Source organism: Ornithorhynchus anatinus, chromosome 5 (genome assembly GCF_004115215.2).
Source record: "Ornithorhynchus anatinus isolate Pmale09 chromosome 5, mOrnAna1.pri.v4, whole genome shotgun sequence".
NCBI classification, from domain to species: domain Eukaryota; kingdom Metazoa; phylum Chordata; class Mammalia; order Monotremata; family Ornithorhynchidae; genus Ornithorhynchus; species Ornithorhynchus anatinus.
In genome coordinates this window covers 72,735,803-72,755,838 of record NC_041732.1, presented here as the reverse complement: position 1 = coordinate 72,755,838, position 20,036 = coordinate 72,735,803, and the positions used below count along the sequence as shown (strand labels likewise).

At 47.6% G+C, this 20,036-nt stretch overlaps 1 protein-coding gene across 7 annotated transcripts in view; it reads left to right on the top strand.

The window, feature by feature from the left end:
* The window catches only part of KCNAB2 (potassium voltage-gated channel subfamily A regulatory beta subunit 2), a 157,240-nt gene that overhangs the window by 118,807 nt on the left and 18,397 nt on the right, over positions 1-20,036 (top strand). For all 7 annotated transcript variants that reach the window (XM_029066330.2, XM_029066332.2, XM_029066331.2 and 4 more), the window contains 4 exons: positions 3,643-3,722; positions 14,344-14,388; positions 16,716-16,760; positions 17,070-17,113. In XM_029066330.2, coding sequence (XP_028922163.1) covers positions 3,643-3,722; positions 14,344-14,388; positions 16,716-16,760; positions 17,070-17,113 — 214 coding nt within the window. The remainder of the gene's footprint in view (positions 1-3,642; positions 3,723-14,343; positions 14,389-16,715; positions 16,761-17,069; positions 17,114-20,036) is intronic.

Here is a 20,036-nt window from a genome sequence, read left to right as displayed (position 1 = left end):
ATTGAGTCCCTAATAATTTCAAAGCACTATACTAAATGCTTGGGGGACTACAACAAAAGAAAGACTGGTTTTCGGGCCTTCCCTGCCTTTGAGGAGTTTATAATCTAACTGAGCAGTGGACATGACCAGCTGGAAGAAAAGGGCAAGCTGCCCATGAAGGAGCCAGGGAGTGGAAGGCTTTGAAGCCATCAAGAGTTTTTATTTGATATGAGGGGGCTTTGGCAACTATCCCTGATGACTTTCCAGGATGCAAGTCATGTGATGGGATCAACCCTCAAAAAAGATCTCTGGGTGAAGTGACCCACTCTTTATAATCATCTGTGGAATGTATTTATCTCAACCAACCTTGTTCCTTGCTGATTATCATCCAGGATCTTCCCTTGTAAATATTCGGGAGACATTCCTCTCCCCTTTCAGTGAATAAAAAGCCAAACCCGTAAAATATCTGGAAATGAAATGAAGGGCCTCATCTAATGCAGCCCAAATCTCTTTAATGTTGAATTGTTCCTGCCTGGAAATGCAGATTTCATCTCTTCTAATACCCTGTAAATCTGTTCTGTGACCCGAGGATTAGAGGGAGAAACCTGCCTCTACGATGGCTAAGGCTGCCTCGGCCCTGATCCCTTTGTATCCCGGACGGAAGCCACAAAGCCACCTTTGCCAGGGAGAAAAAAATACCATTCCAGCTACCATGGACAGCTGCTCCATGGCCCAGCGGATAGAGCACGGGCCTGTGAGCCAGAAGGACCTGGGTTCTAATCCCAGCTCTGCCATTTGTCTGCTATGTGACCTTGGGCAAGTCACTTAACATCTCTGTGCCTCAGTTACCTCAACTGTAAAATGGGGATTAAGACTGTGAGCCCCATGTGAGACATGACCTGTGTCCAACCTGATTAATCTGTAGTTACTCCAGTGCTAAGAGCAGCAATGCCTGGCATATAGTAATAGCTTAACAAATACCATTAAAAAAAAATCAAGTCTTCATTTCCAGAAACTAGGGCAGGCTTCAAGGCCCAAAGAGGAGCGTGGGACCCTTAGTTCTCTATCCGTGAGGGCAGTACAGAGTAACAGTAGCAGAGCCTTGAAAATGAATAGGGGCAGAGAGGCCCAAGGCCTAAAAGGAATTGGGTAGCAGGAGTGAGGATGGATGTGAGAAGCAGCGTGGCTCAGTGGAAAGAGCACGGGCTTTGGAGTCAGGGCTCATGAGTTCGAATCCCAGCTCTGCCACTTGTCGGCTGTGTGACTGTGGGCAAGTCACTTAACTTCTCTGGGCCTCAGTTCCCTCATCTGTAAAATGGGGATTAAGATTGTGAGCCCCACGTGGGACAACCTGATTCCCCTATGTCTACCCCAGCGCTTAGAACAGTGCTCGGCACATAGTAAGCGCTTAACAAATACCAACATTATTATTATTATTATTATTATGTGATCCTATGGATAACTCATTTGGTTAGTGGAGCTGACATTCAAGATGGTCTCTAGGAAAGGTTCAGAGCCCAACTTTCTCATCCATTTCCAGGGAGCTCCTTGTGGGCAGGGAACATTTCTACCAATTCTCTTGTATTCTCCCATATGCTATTCCTTCTTATAGAAAGGACACTGGACTGGGAGTCAGGAGTCTTTGGTTCTAGTCACAGCTCCTTCACTTGCCTACCAAGTGTTCTTGGGAAAGTCACTGGACTTTTCTGTGCATCAGTTTCCTCACCTGTATAATGGGGTTACGATACGTGCTCTCCTCATCTCTTAGACTGGGTCCCTGGAGGGTCAGGAGCCTGTATCCAATCTGAATATTTTGTATGGGCCCCAGTGCTTAGTACAGTGCCAGGCACCCAAAAGGCACCTAAAAAATACCGGCATTAACTTTATTATTAATAAAATAATATGTAAAGGTGATGTTTATGTGCCTACCTCATCTTTCATTCATTCATTCAATCGTATTTATTGAGCACTTACTATGTGCAGAGCACTGTATCTTTACGACCATACTGAACTGAAGTTGCACACACTCCAGAATAATACTAATAATGGTATTTGTTAAGCACTTACTATGTGCCAAACAGTATTCTAAGCAGTGGGGTAGATACAAGGTTTTCAGGTTGTCCCAAGTGGGCCTCGCAGTCTTAATCCCCATTTTACAGATGAGGGAACTGAGGCACAGAGAAGTTAAGTGACTTGCCCAAAGTCACACAGCTGACAAGTGGCAGAGCCGGGATTAGAACCCATGACCTCTGACTCCCATACTCTTTCCATGAATGAAATACCTTCTTCCTAAATGCAACAAAGAATAGGGGTGATCCACCAGTGGTCCAAGTAACCAAGACACAAAGACCCCATTCAGCTTTTCAACATTCATTTGTCATCTGCCCCTTACTGCATGGCACCCACAACATAAAAGAATGCCAGTTGCCCTTTTAACCAAACTGTCTCGATGTTTTAAAATGGTCTTTTTTCTAGTTTTAATGCATACTCACTACCTCGACATAGTAATTTCTCCATTTCTTTAAAAAGCAAAAGATAGATCTTTTTCTTTAGGAGATTTCCTATACCTGTATAGTTGTGGTTAAGTGGGCTAGAAAGGGCGGGCTTTAGCCCCTCCTGCAGTATTTGTTGAGTCAAACGCTGTATTAAGCACTGGGATAGATACGGTATATGCAGGTTGGGTAGAGTCCCTGTCCGGCCCGGGATTTTCATTCATTCAATAGTATTTATTGAGTGCTTACTATGTGCAGAGCACTGTACTAAGCGCTTGGAATGAACAAGTCGGCAACAGATAGAGACAGTCCCTGCCGTTTGACGGGCTTACGGTCTAATCGGGGGAGACGGACAGACGAGAACAATGGCAATAAATAGAGTCAAGGGGAAGAACATCTCGTAAAAACAATGGCAACTAAAAAGAATCGAGGCGATGTACAATTCATTAACAAAATAAATAGGGTAACGGAAATATACACAGTTGAGCGGACGAGTACAGTGCTGTGGGGATGGGAAGGGAGAGGTGGAGGAGCAGAGGGAAAAGGGGAAAAAGAGGGTTTAGCTGCGGAGAGGTAAAAGGGGGGGTGGCAGAGGGAGTAGAGGGAGAAGAGGAGCTCAGTCTGGGAAGGCCTCTTGGAGGAGGTGAGTTTGAAGTAGGGTTTTGAAGAGGGGAAGAGAATCAGTTTGGCGGAGGTGAGGAGGGAGGGCGTTCCAGGACCGCGGGAGGACGTGGCCCGGGGGTCGACAGCGGGATAGGCGAGACCGAGGGACGGTGAGGAGGTGGGCGGCAGAGGAGCGGAGCGTGCCGGGTGGGTGGTAGAAAGAGAGAAGGGAGGAGAGGTAGGAGAAAGAGGGAGAGAGCTGCTGACAGGGGGAGGCAGACCAGGCCCTGTGGGAAGGGATCAGGCCCTCAGCTAGAGAGCTCAGATGCCAGAGCCGAAGTTGCAGAGATGTAGTTTCACTGCCTAGATTTCATTTCAAGAAAAATCTCTCCTGCTTTAGAGTAGATGTAATTGCTTAAATGAAAGTTAGGTACATTAAAAATGAGAAGCAGCGTGGCCTAGTGGAAAGAGCACAGCAAGAACACCAAGATGTGTTTTCTTCTTGGGCCTTCTAGGGGGTTGGGCCTCCCGTCACCTGATCTTTCTGAATAAGGATCTTCTTTTGCAGATGGCCGAACAGCTGATGACCTTGGCTTATGACAATGGAATCAACCTCTTTGATACGGCAGAAGTTTACGCCGCCGGAAAGTGAGTACCTTTTCAGATTGAAGCAGTTGGACTCAGCACTATTATGTCCGCATTTCTCACCCCTGGCTCCTTGCTCCGAGCCTAGACTATCCTCCTAGCCTATCTGCAGCTCCCCCGCTCTACTTCTCCCAGTGCTTTGCAGAAAGCTTGGTGGGGGTGGGGGGTCAAGAACTGTGATTTCACTGCAAGATATGGGACCCCTCCCTCATTCAGGGCACCCCCTCTCCTCAGTGAAGTAAGCTTGCCCCCGCCCTGGCAAACGAGGGTAGGAAGCAGGGTGTGAGCGCCCTCACATGCCTACCCAACTCTGAACATACCTCAAAAGCCCTGGGATCAAGGTGTCCTTATTTCCTCAAAGGCCACAGCAGCCACCAAGATAAACCACCTCTAGACTAAGTCCTTCAGGTGTACTATCAGCACTGGGCCACACTCACCCCTGTCTTAAGCAAGCTGAGCACCTAAAAGGCTTTGGGTGGTCTTCACACCGGATCCTACAGCCAATGGGTCATGTTTATTATTATTACTGACTGCTGTCGAATTGTTTCCGATTCATAGCGACTCCATGGATATACTTCTACAAAAGTCCTGTTCTCTGCCATGATCCGCAACCTTTCTCATGGTTCTTCCGTTATCGTTGTTATAGTCTCTATCCATCTAGCTGCCAATCTGCCTCTTCCACATTTTCCCTGGACTCTTCCTCGCATTAGTGTCTTCTCCAGAGAATTAGTCCTTCTGATTATGTGTCCAAAATATGCTGATCTAAGTCAAGTAATTTGGCCTTCCAAAAACCACTTTGGTTAATTTGCTCCAAAACCTGTTTGTTTTTCGGGCAGTCCATGGTATTCACAAAAGTCTTCTCCGACACCACATTTCAAAAGAATCAATGTTCTTTCTATCCTTTTTTTCATTGTCCAGCTTTCGGATCCATACGTCATCACTGGAAACATCGTAGAGTTGACAATTTGTATTTTTGTGGCAATTGTTACATCACCACGTTTCATGACTTTTTCCAGGCCTTTCATAGCAAGACTTCCTAACATTTATCTTAGGCATATTTCTTGGCTGCTAGTTCCTTTATTATTGATTATCAATCCCAGGAGAGAAAAATTGTCAACCAAATCTTCTCTCCATCCACTACAAATGTGTTAAAACTTCAGTCATGTTTACTGAGCAGTTACTGTGTGCAGAGAACTAATAATATAACAGACACATTCCCTATCCACAACGAGCTTACAGTGTAGAAGGGTAGAAAGAGATTAATATAAATAAATTACAGAAATATAAGTGCTGGAGGGCTAGGAAGGGTTAGTAAAGGGAGCAGGTCAGGGTAATGCAGACCTCACCCACCTCTTTGCTAACTGCAGTCTGTGCTTCAGCCGGAACCAGCCTAGCAGGGATGAGAGAGTGGGAGAGGCCTAGCATTCTCATCAATTCCTCCGCCCACGTTCTCGGTCTTGAGACTCTTCCAGTGGGTTTTGATGGGAGACTCCACCGTCATCATTTTCGTGGGCCCAGTTGGGCTAGGAGAGGGAATGGGCAGCTGGGATTTAGGGCCCACCAGGAATCCTGTGATTCCCCAGTTCATTTAGCTCTTGATGTAGGGGCTTGGAAAGTGGACAAAATTCTTGCTTCCAATGGGGCTGGTGGCAAAATAGTTTTTCACATTGGGTGCATTAAAGATGGAGTCTATGCCCTGATTATGGGGGCTTTCATTGAATGCCATTTTAAGCTTTTCTTTTAATTTCTACTTTAGTCAGTTCTCCAGAATCCCATGTGACCTATGTCAGACCAGTCTCCCTTAACATTTTCCAAGTATGTGTTGGAAGAAGGTGAAATTCACTTTTGAGTGCATGTGTGACTGATAAAGCCAATGCAGGACTTACAGCCCCAGCTGCACTGTGCACACATTTTCATGAATGAGGAAATAAGATCTGAAAAGAGTATAGATTTTTCTGGGGATGGGCAAGAAGAGTCTCTCTACCCCAGAAAATCATATTCAATCTTACCCCCAGCAGCAGTGGCTTTTCAATTATAAGAGTGTTAAAGTTAAGCCCCCCCATTAGCCAGAAACATTGGCTAAAAAGTTAGAGAGGGGACTTAAATGTGGTATTTGGGAAGCATTTACTATGTGTTAAGCACTGTACTAAGCACTGGGGTAGATACGGGAAAATCAGGTCCCACATGGAGCTCACAATCTAAGTAGGAGGGAGAACAGATGCTCAATCCCCGTTTTGCAGAAGAGGGAACTGAGTCATGCAGAAGTTAAGTGACTTGCCCAAGGCCACACAGCAAATAAGTGGTGGAGCTGAGATTAGAACCCCTCTGGCTCCCAGGCCTGTGCTCTTGGATTTTCTTACAGTCCAAGACTCAGATTTCATTTGCTAAAAATCAATCAATGGTATTTATTGAGTGCCTGCTAAGTGCAAGCCCTTAGGGAGCTTTATTCTCACTCCTGCCCTTTCCAGGTTCTTTTCCTCCCTTCCGCAGCCTGGGTTGGCATCCAGCTGGCTCTGACTCTTCTTATAACTGGGAAATCCAATGTCTGAGAAGGCACCGAGACTTTCACTTGACTAGTATGAGAGTCTCCCTCCCTTCTTTGTCAAAAAAATTCCAAGAGACTTAGGCACACGTCCGCCCGGGAGGCTCTGAGTGACCCTTGACCTTCTCACTATGCTGCATGCCAGACTGCAAGGTTACTGGCAGCAAGCTGTAACCTTGAGAAGCAGCATGGCCTAGTGGGTATAGCGCAGGCCTGGGAGTCAAAAAGACCTGCATTCTAATCCTGGCTCCAGATAATTCTGTGCCGTGTGACCTTGGCACGTCGCTTGGCTTCTCAGGTCCCTCATCTGTAAAATGGGGATTAATACTGTTGAACTCCGTGTGGGACCTGAACTGTGTCCTACCTGATTGTCTTGTATCTACCCCAGCTGTGTGACCTTGGGCAAGTCACGTCACTTCTCTGGGCCTCAGTTACCTCCTCTATAAAATGGGGATTAAGACTGTGAGCCCCATGTGGGACAGCCTGACTACCTTGTATCTGCCCCAGTGCTTAGAACGGTGCTTGGCACATAGTAAGCACTTAACAAATGCCATCATTATTATTACAGTGCCTGGAACATAGCACTTAACAAATGCCATTTTAAAAAAAAGTAAGCCTCTTATACAGATGGAACTAAGCTGGAGAGCTCCAGAAGTGTTGGCCTTGGGAGAACAGTAGTGTCCGTGCCAGTCTGACTTAGTTCAGAGTCAGTGCGGGTTTTGTGTGAGTGGGCAGCATGGGGCCTAGACTGGGTGGGTGGTGCCATGGAGAGGACCTGGTCCCCGCCCAAGACTGCAGCACAGGGCCCACACTGCAGTATGCCAGGCAGCCCGGCCACACCTTATGCTCCCTCAGCGAACAGTCTGGCTCTGGGAGGGGCACAGGGGCCTCCCCGGGAAGAGGACTGAGGAGAGTAAGCCAGGATGCTGCTGTTGCACCCATCACTTCCAGCTGGGGAGATGAGGGCTCCGCCCCGGTCCCTGGACCCGAGGGGCTCCCACCATCGTCACCGGACTAGAAGGGGGGCAGAAGCGGCTATAACCTCCACTGACACTATGGTTTTATATGCCTCACTTGGCCGTCCTTGCCCCCCCCCAACCATTTAACGAAGCCGACACCACAGTGGCAGCAGCATCAGCAGCACTGCCATCAGGTGCCTTGGCTCCTACCCCACACTCTCATGTGACTCTGTTTTGACTCTTGCCCCTGTTCCCCGGTAGGGGTCATGGGTCATGTCCACCAACTCTCCCCTCTTCAGTCCATCACTCTGCTGCCCGGATCATCTTTCTACAGAAACGTTTTGGGCATGTCATCCCCCTCATCAAAAATCTCCAGTGGTTGACGATCGACCTCCATATCAAACAAAAGCTCCTCATTATTGGCTTCAAAGCTGTCCATCACCTTGCCCTTTCTCATCTCATCTCCCTTCTCTCCTTCTATATCCCAGCCCGCACACTCCGCCTCTCTGGTGCTAACCTTCTCTCTGTCCCTTGTTCTCCCCTGTCCCCCATCCCACGCCCTACCTCTGACCTGAAACTCCCTCCCTCCTCAAATCTACCAAACAATCACACTTCCCCCCACCCTTTCAAAGCTGAATGCTCACCTCCAAAAGCTCTTCCCAGACTAAGCCCCCCTTTTCCTCAGTTCACCCTCCCCTCCACATCACCCCGACTCGCTCCCTTTGCTCTACCCCCCTCCCCACAGCACTTATGTATATATTTGCATATCTGTAATTCTATTTATATTGCTGCCTGTTTACTTGTTTTGATGTGACTATATCTATAATTGTATTTATTTATATCAATGCCTGTTTACTTGTTTTGATGTCCGTCTCCCCGCCTTCTAGACTATAAGTCCAATGTGGGCAGGGAGTGTATCTATTGCTGTTCTGTACTTTCCAAGCGCTTACTACAGTGTTCTGCACACAGTAAGCGCTCAATAAATTATTGAATGAATTAATTAATATTTTCTTCTCCCCAGTCCTTACTGCAGTGCTCTGCATTTAGTAAGCTCTCAGCAGATACAACTGACTGTTCCCTTGCCAAGGGGCAGGAAAAGGCCCTGAAGCCCATACACTTCAGTTGGATTTCTGCTTTGTGGAAGTTGAAGACCTCTGTATTGTATATTCATTACAGGCAGGGAATATGTCTCCTAGTTCTTTTCGTTCATTCATTCATTCAGTCATATTTACTGAGTGCGTACTGTGTGCAGAACACTGTACTAAAGACTTGGGAGAGTACAGTACAATAATAAAAAAAAAAGTCCCCTGCCCACAACAAATTTATAATCTCAAGGGGGGAGACAGACGTTAATATAAATAAATTCCTTCCATTGTATTTCTTGAGCGCTTACTATGTGCAAAGCACTGTCCTAGAGAAGCAGCGTGGCTCAGTGGAAAGAGCATGGACTTGGGAGTCAGAGATCATGGGTTCGAATCCCGGCTCCACCACTTGTCAGCTGTGTGACTGTGGGCAAGTCACTTCACTTCTCTGTGCCTCAGTTCCCTCATCTGTCAAATGGGGATGAAAACTGTGAGCCTCATGAGGGACAATCTGATCACGCTGTATCTACCTCAGCGCTTAGAACAGTGCTCTGCACATAGTAAGCGCTTAACAAATACCAACATTATCATTATTATTCTAAGCATTTGGGGAGAGTACATTCTAACAACCATCGGTCACATACATTCCTTGCTCACAACGAGCTCTCATTAAATGACAAATATGTACATAAGTGCTGTGGGGTTGGGAGAAGGGATGAACTAAGGGAGCAAGTCAGGGTGACTCAGAATAGAGTGGGAGAAAAGGAAAGGGGGCTTAGTCAGGGAAGGCCTCTTGGAGGAGATGTGCCCTCAATAAGGTTTTAAACAGGGGGAAAGTAATTGTCTGTTGGATTGGAGGAGGGAGGGCATTCCAGGCCAGGGGCAGGACTTAGGGAGATAGACGAAATCAAGGCACATTGAGGTTAGCATTAGAGGAGTTAACTGTGTAGGCGGGGTTGTAGTATTGTACTCTCCCAAGTGCTTAGTACAGTGCTGTACAAACCTCTCAATAGATACCATTTGTTGATTGATTTCCCTAATAGCAAGAGCCCCAGGCCCAGCACCTGACCTCTCTGAAAGGCCCAGGTACAGGCCCTGGTTTCTCATACAGCAGGGCGGAGCACTTACTAGTCAGGACGAAGGGAATTAAGATACCTTGGGAAAGAGAGACCGAAGGGGACACCTTGGGTTTCTTTCTATACTCTTCTCCCTCTTCCCCCTTCCCCCCTTTCCTGCCCTATAAAGTTTTCCTCAGCTATAGTCAGTAGAAATAATGATTAAGCCCCCACAGAGTGCTGAGAATTGTATTACATATGGGGAAAGTATAGCAAAAGTACAAAACGCATCCCCTTGCCACCAGAAGTACCATCATTTCTCTAAGAGGGAGTTTGAGTTTTGACTCCCAGAGAGTCCCTAGTGTCAGACTGGGGGCTACTCAGCAGTCTAACCCAGCAAAGATCCACCATGCCAAACCCAGCACTTGCCAGCCAACCTAATTTGGTTTTCCCCATCTAGACTGTAAACTCATTGTGGGCAGGGAATCTCTGTTATATTGTTGTGTTCAAGTCTGCCAAGCGCTTAGTACAGTGCTCTGCACACAGGAAGCACTCAATAAATACGATTGACTGATTGATTGAACTGAGTTTTGCCGGAACCTTCAGCCCAAAGTGAACTTGGGCGGAGTTCAATGGGATGGAAGGTAAGCCTATTCCCTGCGGACTCTTGTCAGCACATTATTTGTTCCTGGAAATGGACTTATAAGGATCCCCAGAATATATAAGCTGCTTCCACCTCGAGCATCCTGTCCTTCCCTTGGCCCTCCCGACCGGCAGGGCCAAGCTCACCTGCTGCTCCCAGTCACATCAGCCCTGTGGAAGCCTGCAGCCAGCTAGCAGGGACAGTGTCTGGAGAGAGTTGGGAGGTTGGAGGGTGGGTGGCAGCTGTGCCCTCAGGGAACCCTTTCATCTCTCTGTACAAACCAGCGCAGAACCTGATACACTTCTACTGTCCGCAGGCTGAGGACAGCAGGGAATCTCTTCTACTTGGCCCCGAGGCTCCTTACAGAGATTCTAATTTGAGAAGTCATCAAAGGAATTACAGGACTTTTAGACTGGGTGATAGACCCAATCTTAGAAAGTTCATCTGGATGAACATTTTTTCTCTCACTTTCCCTCCCTCTCTTCTCCCCTACTCCCCTGTCTTCCTCCCAATATCTCTGTCTCCTTTCCCATTCAGTCTGCCACTCTCTCTGCCACTCTTTCTCACTGTCCCTCCATCTTCTCTCCCACTCTGCTTCTGCTAAATTAATCTGACACGGTGGAGGCTGAGGGCAGGGAAAGAGAAACAGGGACTGATCATTTTTTTCAAGACTTTGCCTGTTATCTGTTCACTGTCAAAATGTCATTCAGTGAATCACAGGTAAGTAGTAGGACCCCTCGCTCATACCGTGTCTATGGAAATGCAGTATTCGATCAATGGATCGATGGTATTTACTGAGCGCTTGCTGTGTGCAGAGCATTGTACTAAGCACTTGGGAGAGTAAAATATAACAATATAACAGACCCTTTCCCTGACCACAACGAGTTTACAGTCTAGAAGAGAAGAGGGGAAAGGTGTGGCCTGACAGCAGCAGCACAGGTGGGTGAGTTGTTTTGGCATTGGAAGTGATGGTGGTGTTGGCCCTGAGCTGTGCCCAGCATTTAGCCTGCTCCCTTATGCACAGCAGCACATGTTGTAAGGCTGCTGGCAGGAAATGCTAAGGCTAAGCCGTTATTAAGTATGAAATTCATCTACAAATTAGCCTGTAGGAATTTTGACTCTTTTTCCCAGATTCTGTTTTTAACTATGTGTCCATTCCCAGGCATCAGTTTGGATCTGTTCATTGTTTTTGCATAGAATTGTTTTATTGGGAGGAACCGTTTGGTGCCTGCCCAGCCTAAGAAGGCTGTTGATCAGCATTTTTTTGAGGCTGACTGTGTGGGAAGTGCAGTACTAAGCACTTGGGAGATGACAGTGGAAGTGTGTGGTGTACCTGGCTCTCAAAGAATTTGCAGTCTAAGAAAGCCCTTGCCTGATCTGTCTTGGGCTGGAGCTTGGAGAAAGGCATGCAGAAGAACAAGCAGAGCTAAGCGTACCCACTGCCTTCTTTTCTGCTGAAAAGAGTCGCTTAGCCTATTGCATCCATGATGTCTCAGTATTCGTCCTTTAGAGATGATGCCCATGTCTGCCCAGGGCTCTGGCGTTCACCAGGAACCGTGGGCAGTTTATCTTTGAAAAGCGCAGGTAGCAATCTGGAAATATTCTGCAGGTAATGTGGGTAGTGGGTTTTGTCCAGGGTGCTTCGGGGCGGTGTGTCCCTGCCAGCCAAAGGGATGAGATGTTACAGTCCTGCTATTCCTCTGCACCATCGTCCCTTGATACAGGGGCAGAGATTTGCCTATTACGGCTGTCCCGACCAAGGCTTTTCCTTCCTTCTTCTCTAGCTTGGAAGAAAACCCTCTTGTCCACAGATGTGCCACCCTCAGAGAATCAAATGCCAAGACACCAGCTCTGTCCCCTACCTTTCCCCGGTCCCTGTCCAGGGATGGTTGTCCTGGGTTTGCCACCCCCGGCACCTCCTTCTCCCCTTTGGAGTCATTAGATAGCGTTGCCAGCCCCAGCTTGTTCGTATTGCATTTTATGCTTCCAAGTACTTAGTGCTGTGCTCTCCACACAGTAAGCACTTGATAAATACTATTGATTGATTGATTGAGCAGTACTGGGAGGGGCTGCTCTGGGCCCACATGTGGATTCTGTACCCAAACCTGGCCAGGTGAACCTGGAGATCCCCGGTTGGACTTCACTGAGTTCTGTCCCCATGTTTGGCCATTATTTCTACACTGATGCCAATTAGATCAGACTTCCCTAGGTCAGAAAGTAGATGGGGTCAGGGGATTGGTCAGGGGGCTCCTGGCTCTTGTCCTCATGCCTAGGGGTGGTTGGGGGTTGGGCAGAATCCTGTGCTCCTACCCCAGTAACAGTAATATTTTTTAGAGAAGCAGGTGGCTCAGTGGAAAGAGCCCAGGCTTGGGAGTCAGAGGTCATGGGTTTGAATCCCAGCTCTGCCACTTGTCAGCTGTGTGACTGTGGGCAAGTCACTTCACTTCTCTGTACCTCAGTAACCTCATCTGTAAAATGGGGATTAACTGTGAGCCTCACGTGGGACAACCTAATGACCCTATATCTACCCCAGTGCTTAGAACAGTGCTCTGCACATAGTAAGCACTTAACAAATACTGACATTATTATTATTATTATTAAGTGCTTACTATGTGCCAAGCACTGGAGTGGATACAAGGAAATAGGGTTGGACACAGTCCCTGTCCTGCATGGGACTCTCAGTCTCAATCCCCATTTTACAAATGAGAGAACTGAGGCACAGACACAAGAAGTGACTTGCCCAAGTCCACATAAGAGAAAAGTGGCAGAGCCAGGATTAGAACACTTGACCTTCTGACTCCCAGACCCGTACTCTAGTCACTATGCCGTACTGCTTCCCTGCTGACACCCATCTCCTCCCCTGTTGCTGAAGGGAGGGGTGTGAGCAGGGATCTGATGTTGATCTGATGACCTCAAGGGTGGGGTAGCGATAGCAATGGTACTTATTGAGGGCCTACAGAGTGCAGTGCCCAGTGCTAAATGCTTGGGAGATACAAGGGAAAATAAACTGGCCTGACCCTGTTTGACCACGCTTTGGGGGAAGGCTTCTCCCCTGCCCCAACTGCCTCCACTGCCCCTTCTCCTGGCCTTAGCCTGACAAAGCTCTGTAGCTCTCCAAGATTAGGGGGTGACTGGGGCTACCACTGGCTCAGGCCTATCAGTTGCTCCCAGCAGAGCATCTCTGTGGGAGTCTCAGGCAGGGGGAGGACATTCTCTGGGTGCCCAATGTGGATGCATTTAGGGGGTGGAGGGGAGGGAGATATGTCCCAAGGAGAAAATGAGGTCATTCATGCCAGCATCAAACTCTCCTTGTCCTCCCCGGCTAAGAATTCACAAGGAGTCTAAAGGTCAGGACCCTGCACCATCGTCATCGTCATCGATCATTAGTGGAATTTATTGAGGGCTGACTGTGTGCAGTCCCAACCCCAGATTAACTGTGCGGGATTATTCAATCAATCAATGGTATTTATTGAGTACCTACTATATACAGAGCACTGTACTAAGAGCTTGGAAGAGTTCAGTTCAGAGTTGGTAGACATAATCCCTGACCACAAGCAGCTTGCAGTCTAGAGGAGGAGACAGACATTGAAATATGTTACAGATAGGGGAAATGGCAGGGTATACGGATAAGCACATAAATTCTATGGGACTGGAGGTGGAGTGAATATTATAAATTCTGTTTATGTATATATTAATGTCTGTCTCCCTCTCTGAACTTTAAACTTGTTGGCAGGGAAAGTGTCTTCCAACTCAATTGCATTCTCCCAAGTGCTTAGTATAGTGCTCTGCACATAGTAAGAACTCAATAAATATCATCGATTGATTGATGATTGATTGCTCTGCACACAGTAAGCACTCAATACATACCACTGATGATGATGGCGGTGATGATGATGTTGATAAATATCAAGTGCTTATAGAATACAGATCCAAGTGCCTAGGCAACGTAGATGGGAGGGCAAATAGGGGATACGAGGACTTAGGGAAGGCTTCTTGGAGGAGATGTGATTTTTAAAAGGCTATGAATGTGGGGAGAGGGTGGACTGTCGACTGTGAAGGGGGAGGGAGTTCCAGGACAGAGGCAGGATGTGGGCAGTGGGTCAGCGGCAAGATGGAGGTACAGTGAGTAGGTTGGCATTACAGGAGCTGATTTAGTACCCAAAAGCCAGAAACACAAAGGGAAGAAATCACTTCCAGGAAGGAGTTTTTCATCTTTAATTATCTTGCTTCGTTATCCCCTAATGAAGTCTTCCCTTCTGTGGTCTTCAGTGTGCTGGTTTTGATTCTCTGAAACCTGATAATGAAATCCTTGGGGTTCCCCCTTGTCTGTTTCTGTTTTGCAGGGCTGAAGTTGTATTAGGAAATATTATTAAGAAGAAAGGATGGAGGTAATTATTCCAATTTTACCCACCCAGTCTTCCCTGCCCCAACACAGTCAGGTGCAGAGGGCCAGAGCCCCAGTGACTTTTCCATTGGGGCTGGAGAGGAAGGCAGAGGAGAGTTGCAGGTGGGGATGCTGATGAGAGCCCAGTGGGGGCTGGGGAGACTCAGGGGTCCAGTGGCATTGGGTGCCCAGGTAGCCAAACCAAGGCTCTCCAGTGCAATGGGGCCAGCCCAGAGTGGGGTGCTTCCCTGCTCAAGTGGGAATCCTGACAAATGAGGATTTTATCTCAGGACCATTTCCCCTCCTCCCAACTGCCCCTGCAAAATTTTCACTGAATAAGTAGTAGCAACCATCTTGCTACTTACTGAGTACTTTCATTCATTTAGTCGTATTTATTGAGTACTTACTGTGTCCAGAGCAGAGGCTGATCCAAGACAATCAATCAGATCGGACACAGGCCCTGTCCCATACGTAGCTCCCTGTCTAAGGGACAGAGAGAGCAGGGATGTTCTCCCCATTTTATAGAGGAGAGGAAGAAGTGAGCCCAGAGAAGTTAAAAGGCTTGCCCAAGGACACACAGTAGGCCAGGGCAAAGCTGAGACTAGAAGCCGGGTTTCTTGACTCCACGCCCTAGGCACTTTCCACTAGACCACACTGCCTCCTGTGGATGAGGGGAAGTTCTCCAGGTCTCCCACAGAGTCCTTATGGAAACAGCAGGCAGAGCCTATCATCATGCTTAAAAGTTTCTAGGTAAATCTTTCTCCATTTGCTCTCTGCCAGTGTGTCTAATCCTTCGCGTAACTTTTGCAATAGTCAATCTCAGGGTGGCAATAACTGAGTGTTTACCTAGGTCAGTGACCAGAGAACCTGAGAGCCCCCTTCCCTCCACAAAAGTGCTGTCTGGAACAGAGTCCACCTGTCCAAATTTAAAATCAGTCATGACTTCTGTCAACATCGGGCCTCCCTGGGAGCAAAGCTTTATAACCAGAGGTCACTGATATCTATTGAATGCACCACACTGTACTAAGCACTTGAGAGAGTACCATCTAAGCAAGACACACATTTCCTACCCAGAAGAAACAAACAATCCAAGGCCAGAAAAACACTGCTTCACTTTCAGGATCGTCATGCCTTAGAGAGACCTTCCCTCATCTCGTCCTTCACTCATTCATTCATTGTCCTATTTATTGAGCACTTACTGTGTGCAGAGCACTGTACTAAGCCCTTGGAAAGTATAATTTGGCAACAAATATAGACAATCCCTACCCAATAACAGGCTCACAGTCTAGAAGGGGGAAAATAGACCCTTTCCAACCTCTGTTCCAACCCAAATATCCTGCTCCCAGGCAGCTCTTGAGTATCCAAAATCTGTGGTGGCTTTGGCTTCCCTCCTCTTACATTTCCCCATCCAAGGATCATTGCCAGAGCTCTGAAGCCTAGTTTGGAAGCCCAGGACTCCAGAGGACCCAAGAGGTTACCACCGGCCTTGTGCCGGGAACAAGCCAGATATCTGAGAATCGCAGGTCCTCAAAACCACCTGGTGTGACATCGTCAGAAATGGCCTATGAGCACAGCAGCTCATGGGCAAGCATTTTCAGAAATGCCACCAGCAGACAAGGCTGCGTCTCAGCTCCTTCCTCTCCCTCTTGAGTGCCATTTGTCAATCCTCCTCTTTGGCGGTAATTATTTAAGCCCCCACCTCACCTTTCCTCCAAGTGGTCTCTCACCATCCCAGAGGTTGCTCTGAAAATAAATTCCTCTTCACAGGGTAATTAAGAGAAATTGCTCTCATTAGCAAATCCCATGATTGTGTCTCAGGTAAATACACACTGAAATAAATATTAGATCATCCCGAATGGGGGGGATGAGGAGGCAGTGTGACCTAGTGGAAGGAGCCTTGAACTGGGAGTCATGAGAGCTGGGGTACCTTGGGCAAATCACTAAAACTCTGGACCTCAATTTTCTCCTTCATAAAGTGGGGGTGTCTGCTCTTCTTACCTCCTAGATTGTGAGACCCAAGTGTGACCCAGAACGTGTCAGACCTGATTATTTTGAATTTACACCGGCATTCAGTACAACAATTTGGCCTGGGGAGATTGATTAATTAAATGCCATAATTCTTGTTATCCTGCCTTTAGGATATGTTTGCTGGAGGAGTAGAGATGATGGTGATGGTGTAGGCAGTAGCAGATAGGAGTGACCTTGCGTAATGCAATAGGGATTTCAGTGGATCAGCTGTCGTTGGGGGGCAAAGGCCAGATCCGGGAATAGGCAGGAGAAAGTTGAGGTTTCTGCGTTAAGTGACTGTTTCCCTCCTTTTCTGTCTTCTAGACGATCAAGCCTGGTCATTACCACTAAAATCTTCTGGGGAGGAAAGTATGTAAGAGTTTGGACTCGTAGTCACCTTGCCAGGGACCACAAGTCCAGACCGCTATACTTGTGTGGGATGGGTCCTCGGGGCTCTCTCAGACTCGCTGGGGCCAGCCTGGGGTCATGTTTGGGCAGGGGACCCCCGGGGAGTGGGAGCTGGGGTTCGGAACTCACCCAAGGGGGAGCTTTAAAACCAAGATGGGTGGTCTGGGACCCTGAGCCCCCTGAGGTGGTGGGGTGCAGGATGCTGTCCAAGATCAGCTTGAGACGGGAGGACGGGGTGAGTGTCCGACGTGTTGTCGACCTTTCTTTCAGAGCGGAGACCGAGCGGGGGCTGTCCAGGAAACACATCATAGAAGGTAAGGAACAATATGACTCCAACGGCCCCAACTTGCCCTTTTCCAGGAATTTCAAAACCAGAAGGAGCCTCCAGAGGCCGTCAAGACCAGGTCTCCAAAGAAGAGTGTCCAATGAATCAATCAATCAGGGGTATTTATTGAGTTCTTACTATGTGCAGACCACTGGACTAAGCACTTGGGAAAATACAGTCAATCAGTGGTATTTATTGGGTGCTAACTAAGTACAAAGCACTTCACTAAGCACTTGGGATAATATAATACAACAAGCCCACAGCGAGCTTACAGTCTGGAGGGGAAAACAGACATTAATATCAATAAGCAGTACCATCAGGCATTTGAGCTGGATGAGTTTATAGCATGTTCTCCTTGTAGGGAGAACACACAGCTTTCTGCAGCAGTCTGTTCCAGCATGTCTGACTAAAGTCCTCAAGACTGTAAACTCACTGTGACTAGGGAATGTGCCTGCTAATTCTCCTAAGTGCTTACTATAGTGCTTTGTACTTAGTAAGCTTTTAATAAATAATAATGTTGGTATTTGTTATGCGCTTACTATGTGCAGAGCACTGTTCTAAGCACTGGGGTAGATACAGGGTAATCAGGTTGTCCCACGTGAGGCTCACAGTTAATCCCCATTTTACAGATGAGGTAACTGAGGCACAGAGAAGTGAAGTGACTTGCCCACAGTCACACAGCTGACAGTGGCAGATCCGGGAGTCGAACCCATGACCTCTGACTCCGAAGCCCAGGCTCTTTCCACTGAGCCACGCTGCTTTGCCATTGATTGATAAAGCCAACAACTATCTCCACATAGTTTGGGACCATTTCTCCTTCCTTCTATCAGGATAGTAATAATAATTATAATTGTTATAATAATAATGATGGTATTTGTTAAGGCTTCCTGTGTGCCAAGCACTGTATTAAGAGCTGGGGTCAGAGGAAGCAGCATGACATAGTAGATAGAGCACAGGCCTGTGAGTCAGAAGGTCGTGGGTTCCAATCTTTGCTCTGTCACTTCATTCAATCGTCTTTATTGAGCGCTTACTGTGTGCAGAGCACTGTACTAAGCTCTTGGGACAGTACAGCACAACAATAAAAACAAACATTCCCCACCCACAACGAGCTTACAGTGTGGCTTTGGACAAGTCACATCACTTCTCTGTGCCTCAGTTACCTCATCTGTAAAATGGGGATTAAGACAGTGAGCCCCACATGGGACAGGGACTGGTCCAACCTGATTTCCTTGTATCTATGCCGGTGCTTACTACAGTGCCTGGCACATAGTAAGCACTTAACAAATGCCATAATTATTATTATTACAACAGTATCACCAGGTCAGACACAGTCCCCAGAGCTCAGAAAATATTCCTATACCCTTGGTTTCGTTGAAGACCACCTTATTTCTAATGCCTCTTCAGATATCTGGTACTTCTCAAATCTCCCTTGGCCTTCTCTCCCCCCAGCTAAATAACTGCCATCCTAGAATGGGAACCCCCTGCCCCGGCACTCATCCGCCTCATTCACCTGGTTCCTCTTCTGAGACACGCCTCCCAACCCCTGCCCCAAGGCAGAAGAAAATCAAAGCAGACACTTGTATGCCATTTCGTCCTAAGAACGTGACTGTTGCATTTTGGTTCTCTAACTCTGGGACCAGAGGCCTGGGATCTGGGATTCCAGGTTCCACTCCTTGTCAGACCTTCAGCCAATTGGAGTCCTCCTCCAAAATGCTCCTCCCTCAGGAAGTTCGGCTGCCTAAACTGACCAAGGGGCTCAAGGATCCTTTTTTTGTTTTTGTTTTTTAAGGTATTTGTTAAACTTTACTATGTGCCAGGCAGTGAACTAAACGCTGGGATAGATGCAAACTAATCAGGTTGGACACAGTCCCTGCCCCAGATGAGGCTCACAATCTTAATCCCCATTTTACAGAAGAGGTAACTGAGGCACAGAGAAGTAAAGTGACTTCCCCAAGGTCACACAGCAGACAAGTGGCAGAGCCAGGATTAGACCCCAGGACCTTCTGACTCCCAGGCCCATGCTCTATCCACTAGGCCACCCTTGGGACTCCTGGGACGATCGCAACTCTGGCAGGGAGCAGCCCTGCTACCTCGTTTCCCAGGTGGAAGGCCACAATGCAGTTGATCAATCCATGGTATTTACTGAGCACTTCCTTTGTGCGGAGCACAGCACTAAGTGCTTGGAAAAGTACAATATAATAGAGTTGGTAGATACAATCTCTGACCAATCAGTCATTTTTATTGAGCACTTGCTGTGTGAAGTACACTGTACTGAGCTCTTGAGAGAGTACAGAATAACAAGAGTTGATAGACACATTCCCTTCCCATGAGTTTACAGCCTAGAAGAGAAGACAGGCTTTAAAAGAAATTATAGATAGGGAAAATAGTAAGAGTACGAGGGTATTAATGGAAGCGCCGTGGGCCTGGGGTGTGTATCGGAGTGCCTAAGGGGTAGACAGCCAGAGACCTAGTCAACAGTGAGGGGAGGGTGGAAAAGGGAAATGAAGGCTAGGCCCCGGACCAAAAAACTCCAAGGCCAGAGGCTCCGTGCCTCAGTTACCTCATCTGTAAAATGGAAATAAGGTGCCTAATCTCCCTCCCTCTTAGACCCTGAGGCCAGAGTGGGACAGAGACTATATCCAATCGGATATCAACCTCAGTGCATAGAACAATGTTTGCTACCCTGTAAGCACGTAATTACCATAGCTATTAAGACTCCTAGGCCCCAGTCCCGAAATTCCAGAGCTGGAAGTTCAAATCTTTCTCCTTCTCCTCCCCTTCCCCCTCCTTTGGCCACTTCTGCCCTTCCTTGGAGCCCTCTCTGCTCCGTTTCTCCATCTGGCAGGTGGGAGTCAATCGTTAATTACTGTGGCACTTGTTCAGCACTTCCTCTGTGCCCAGTGCTGTGCTAA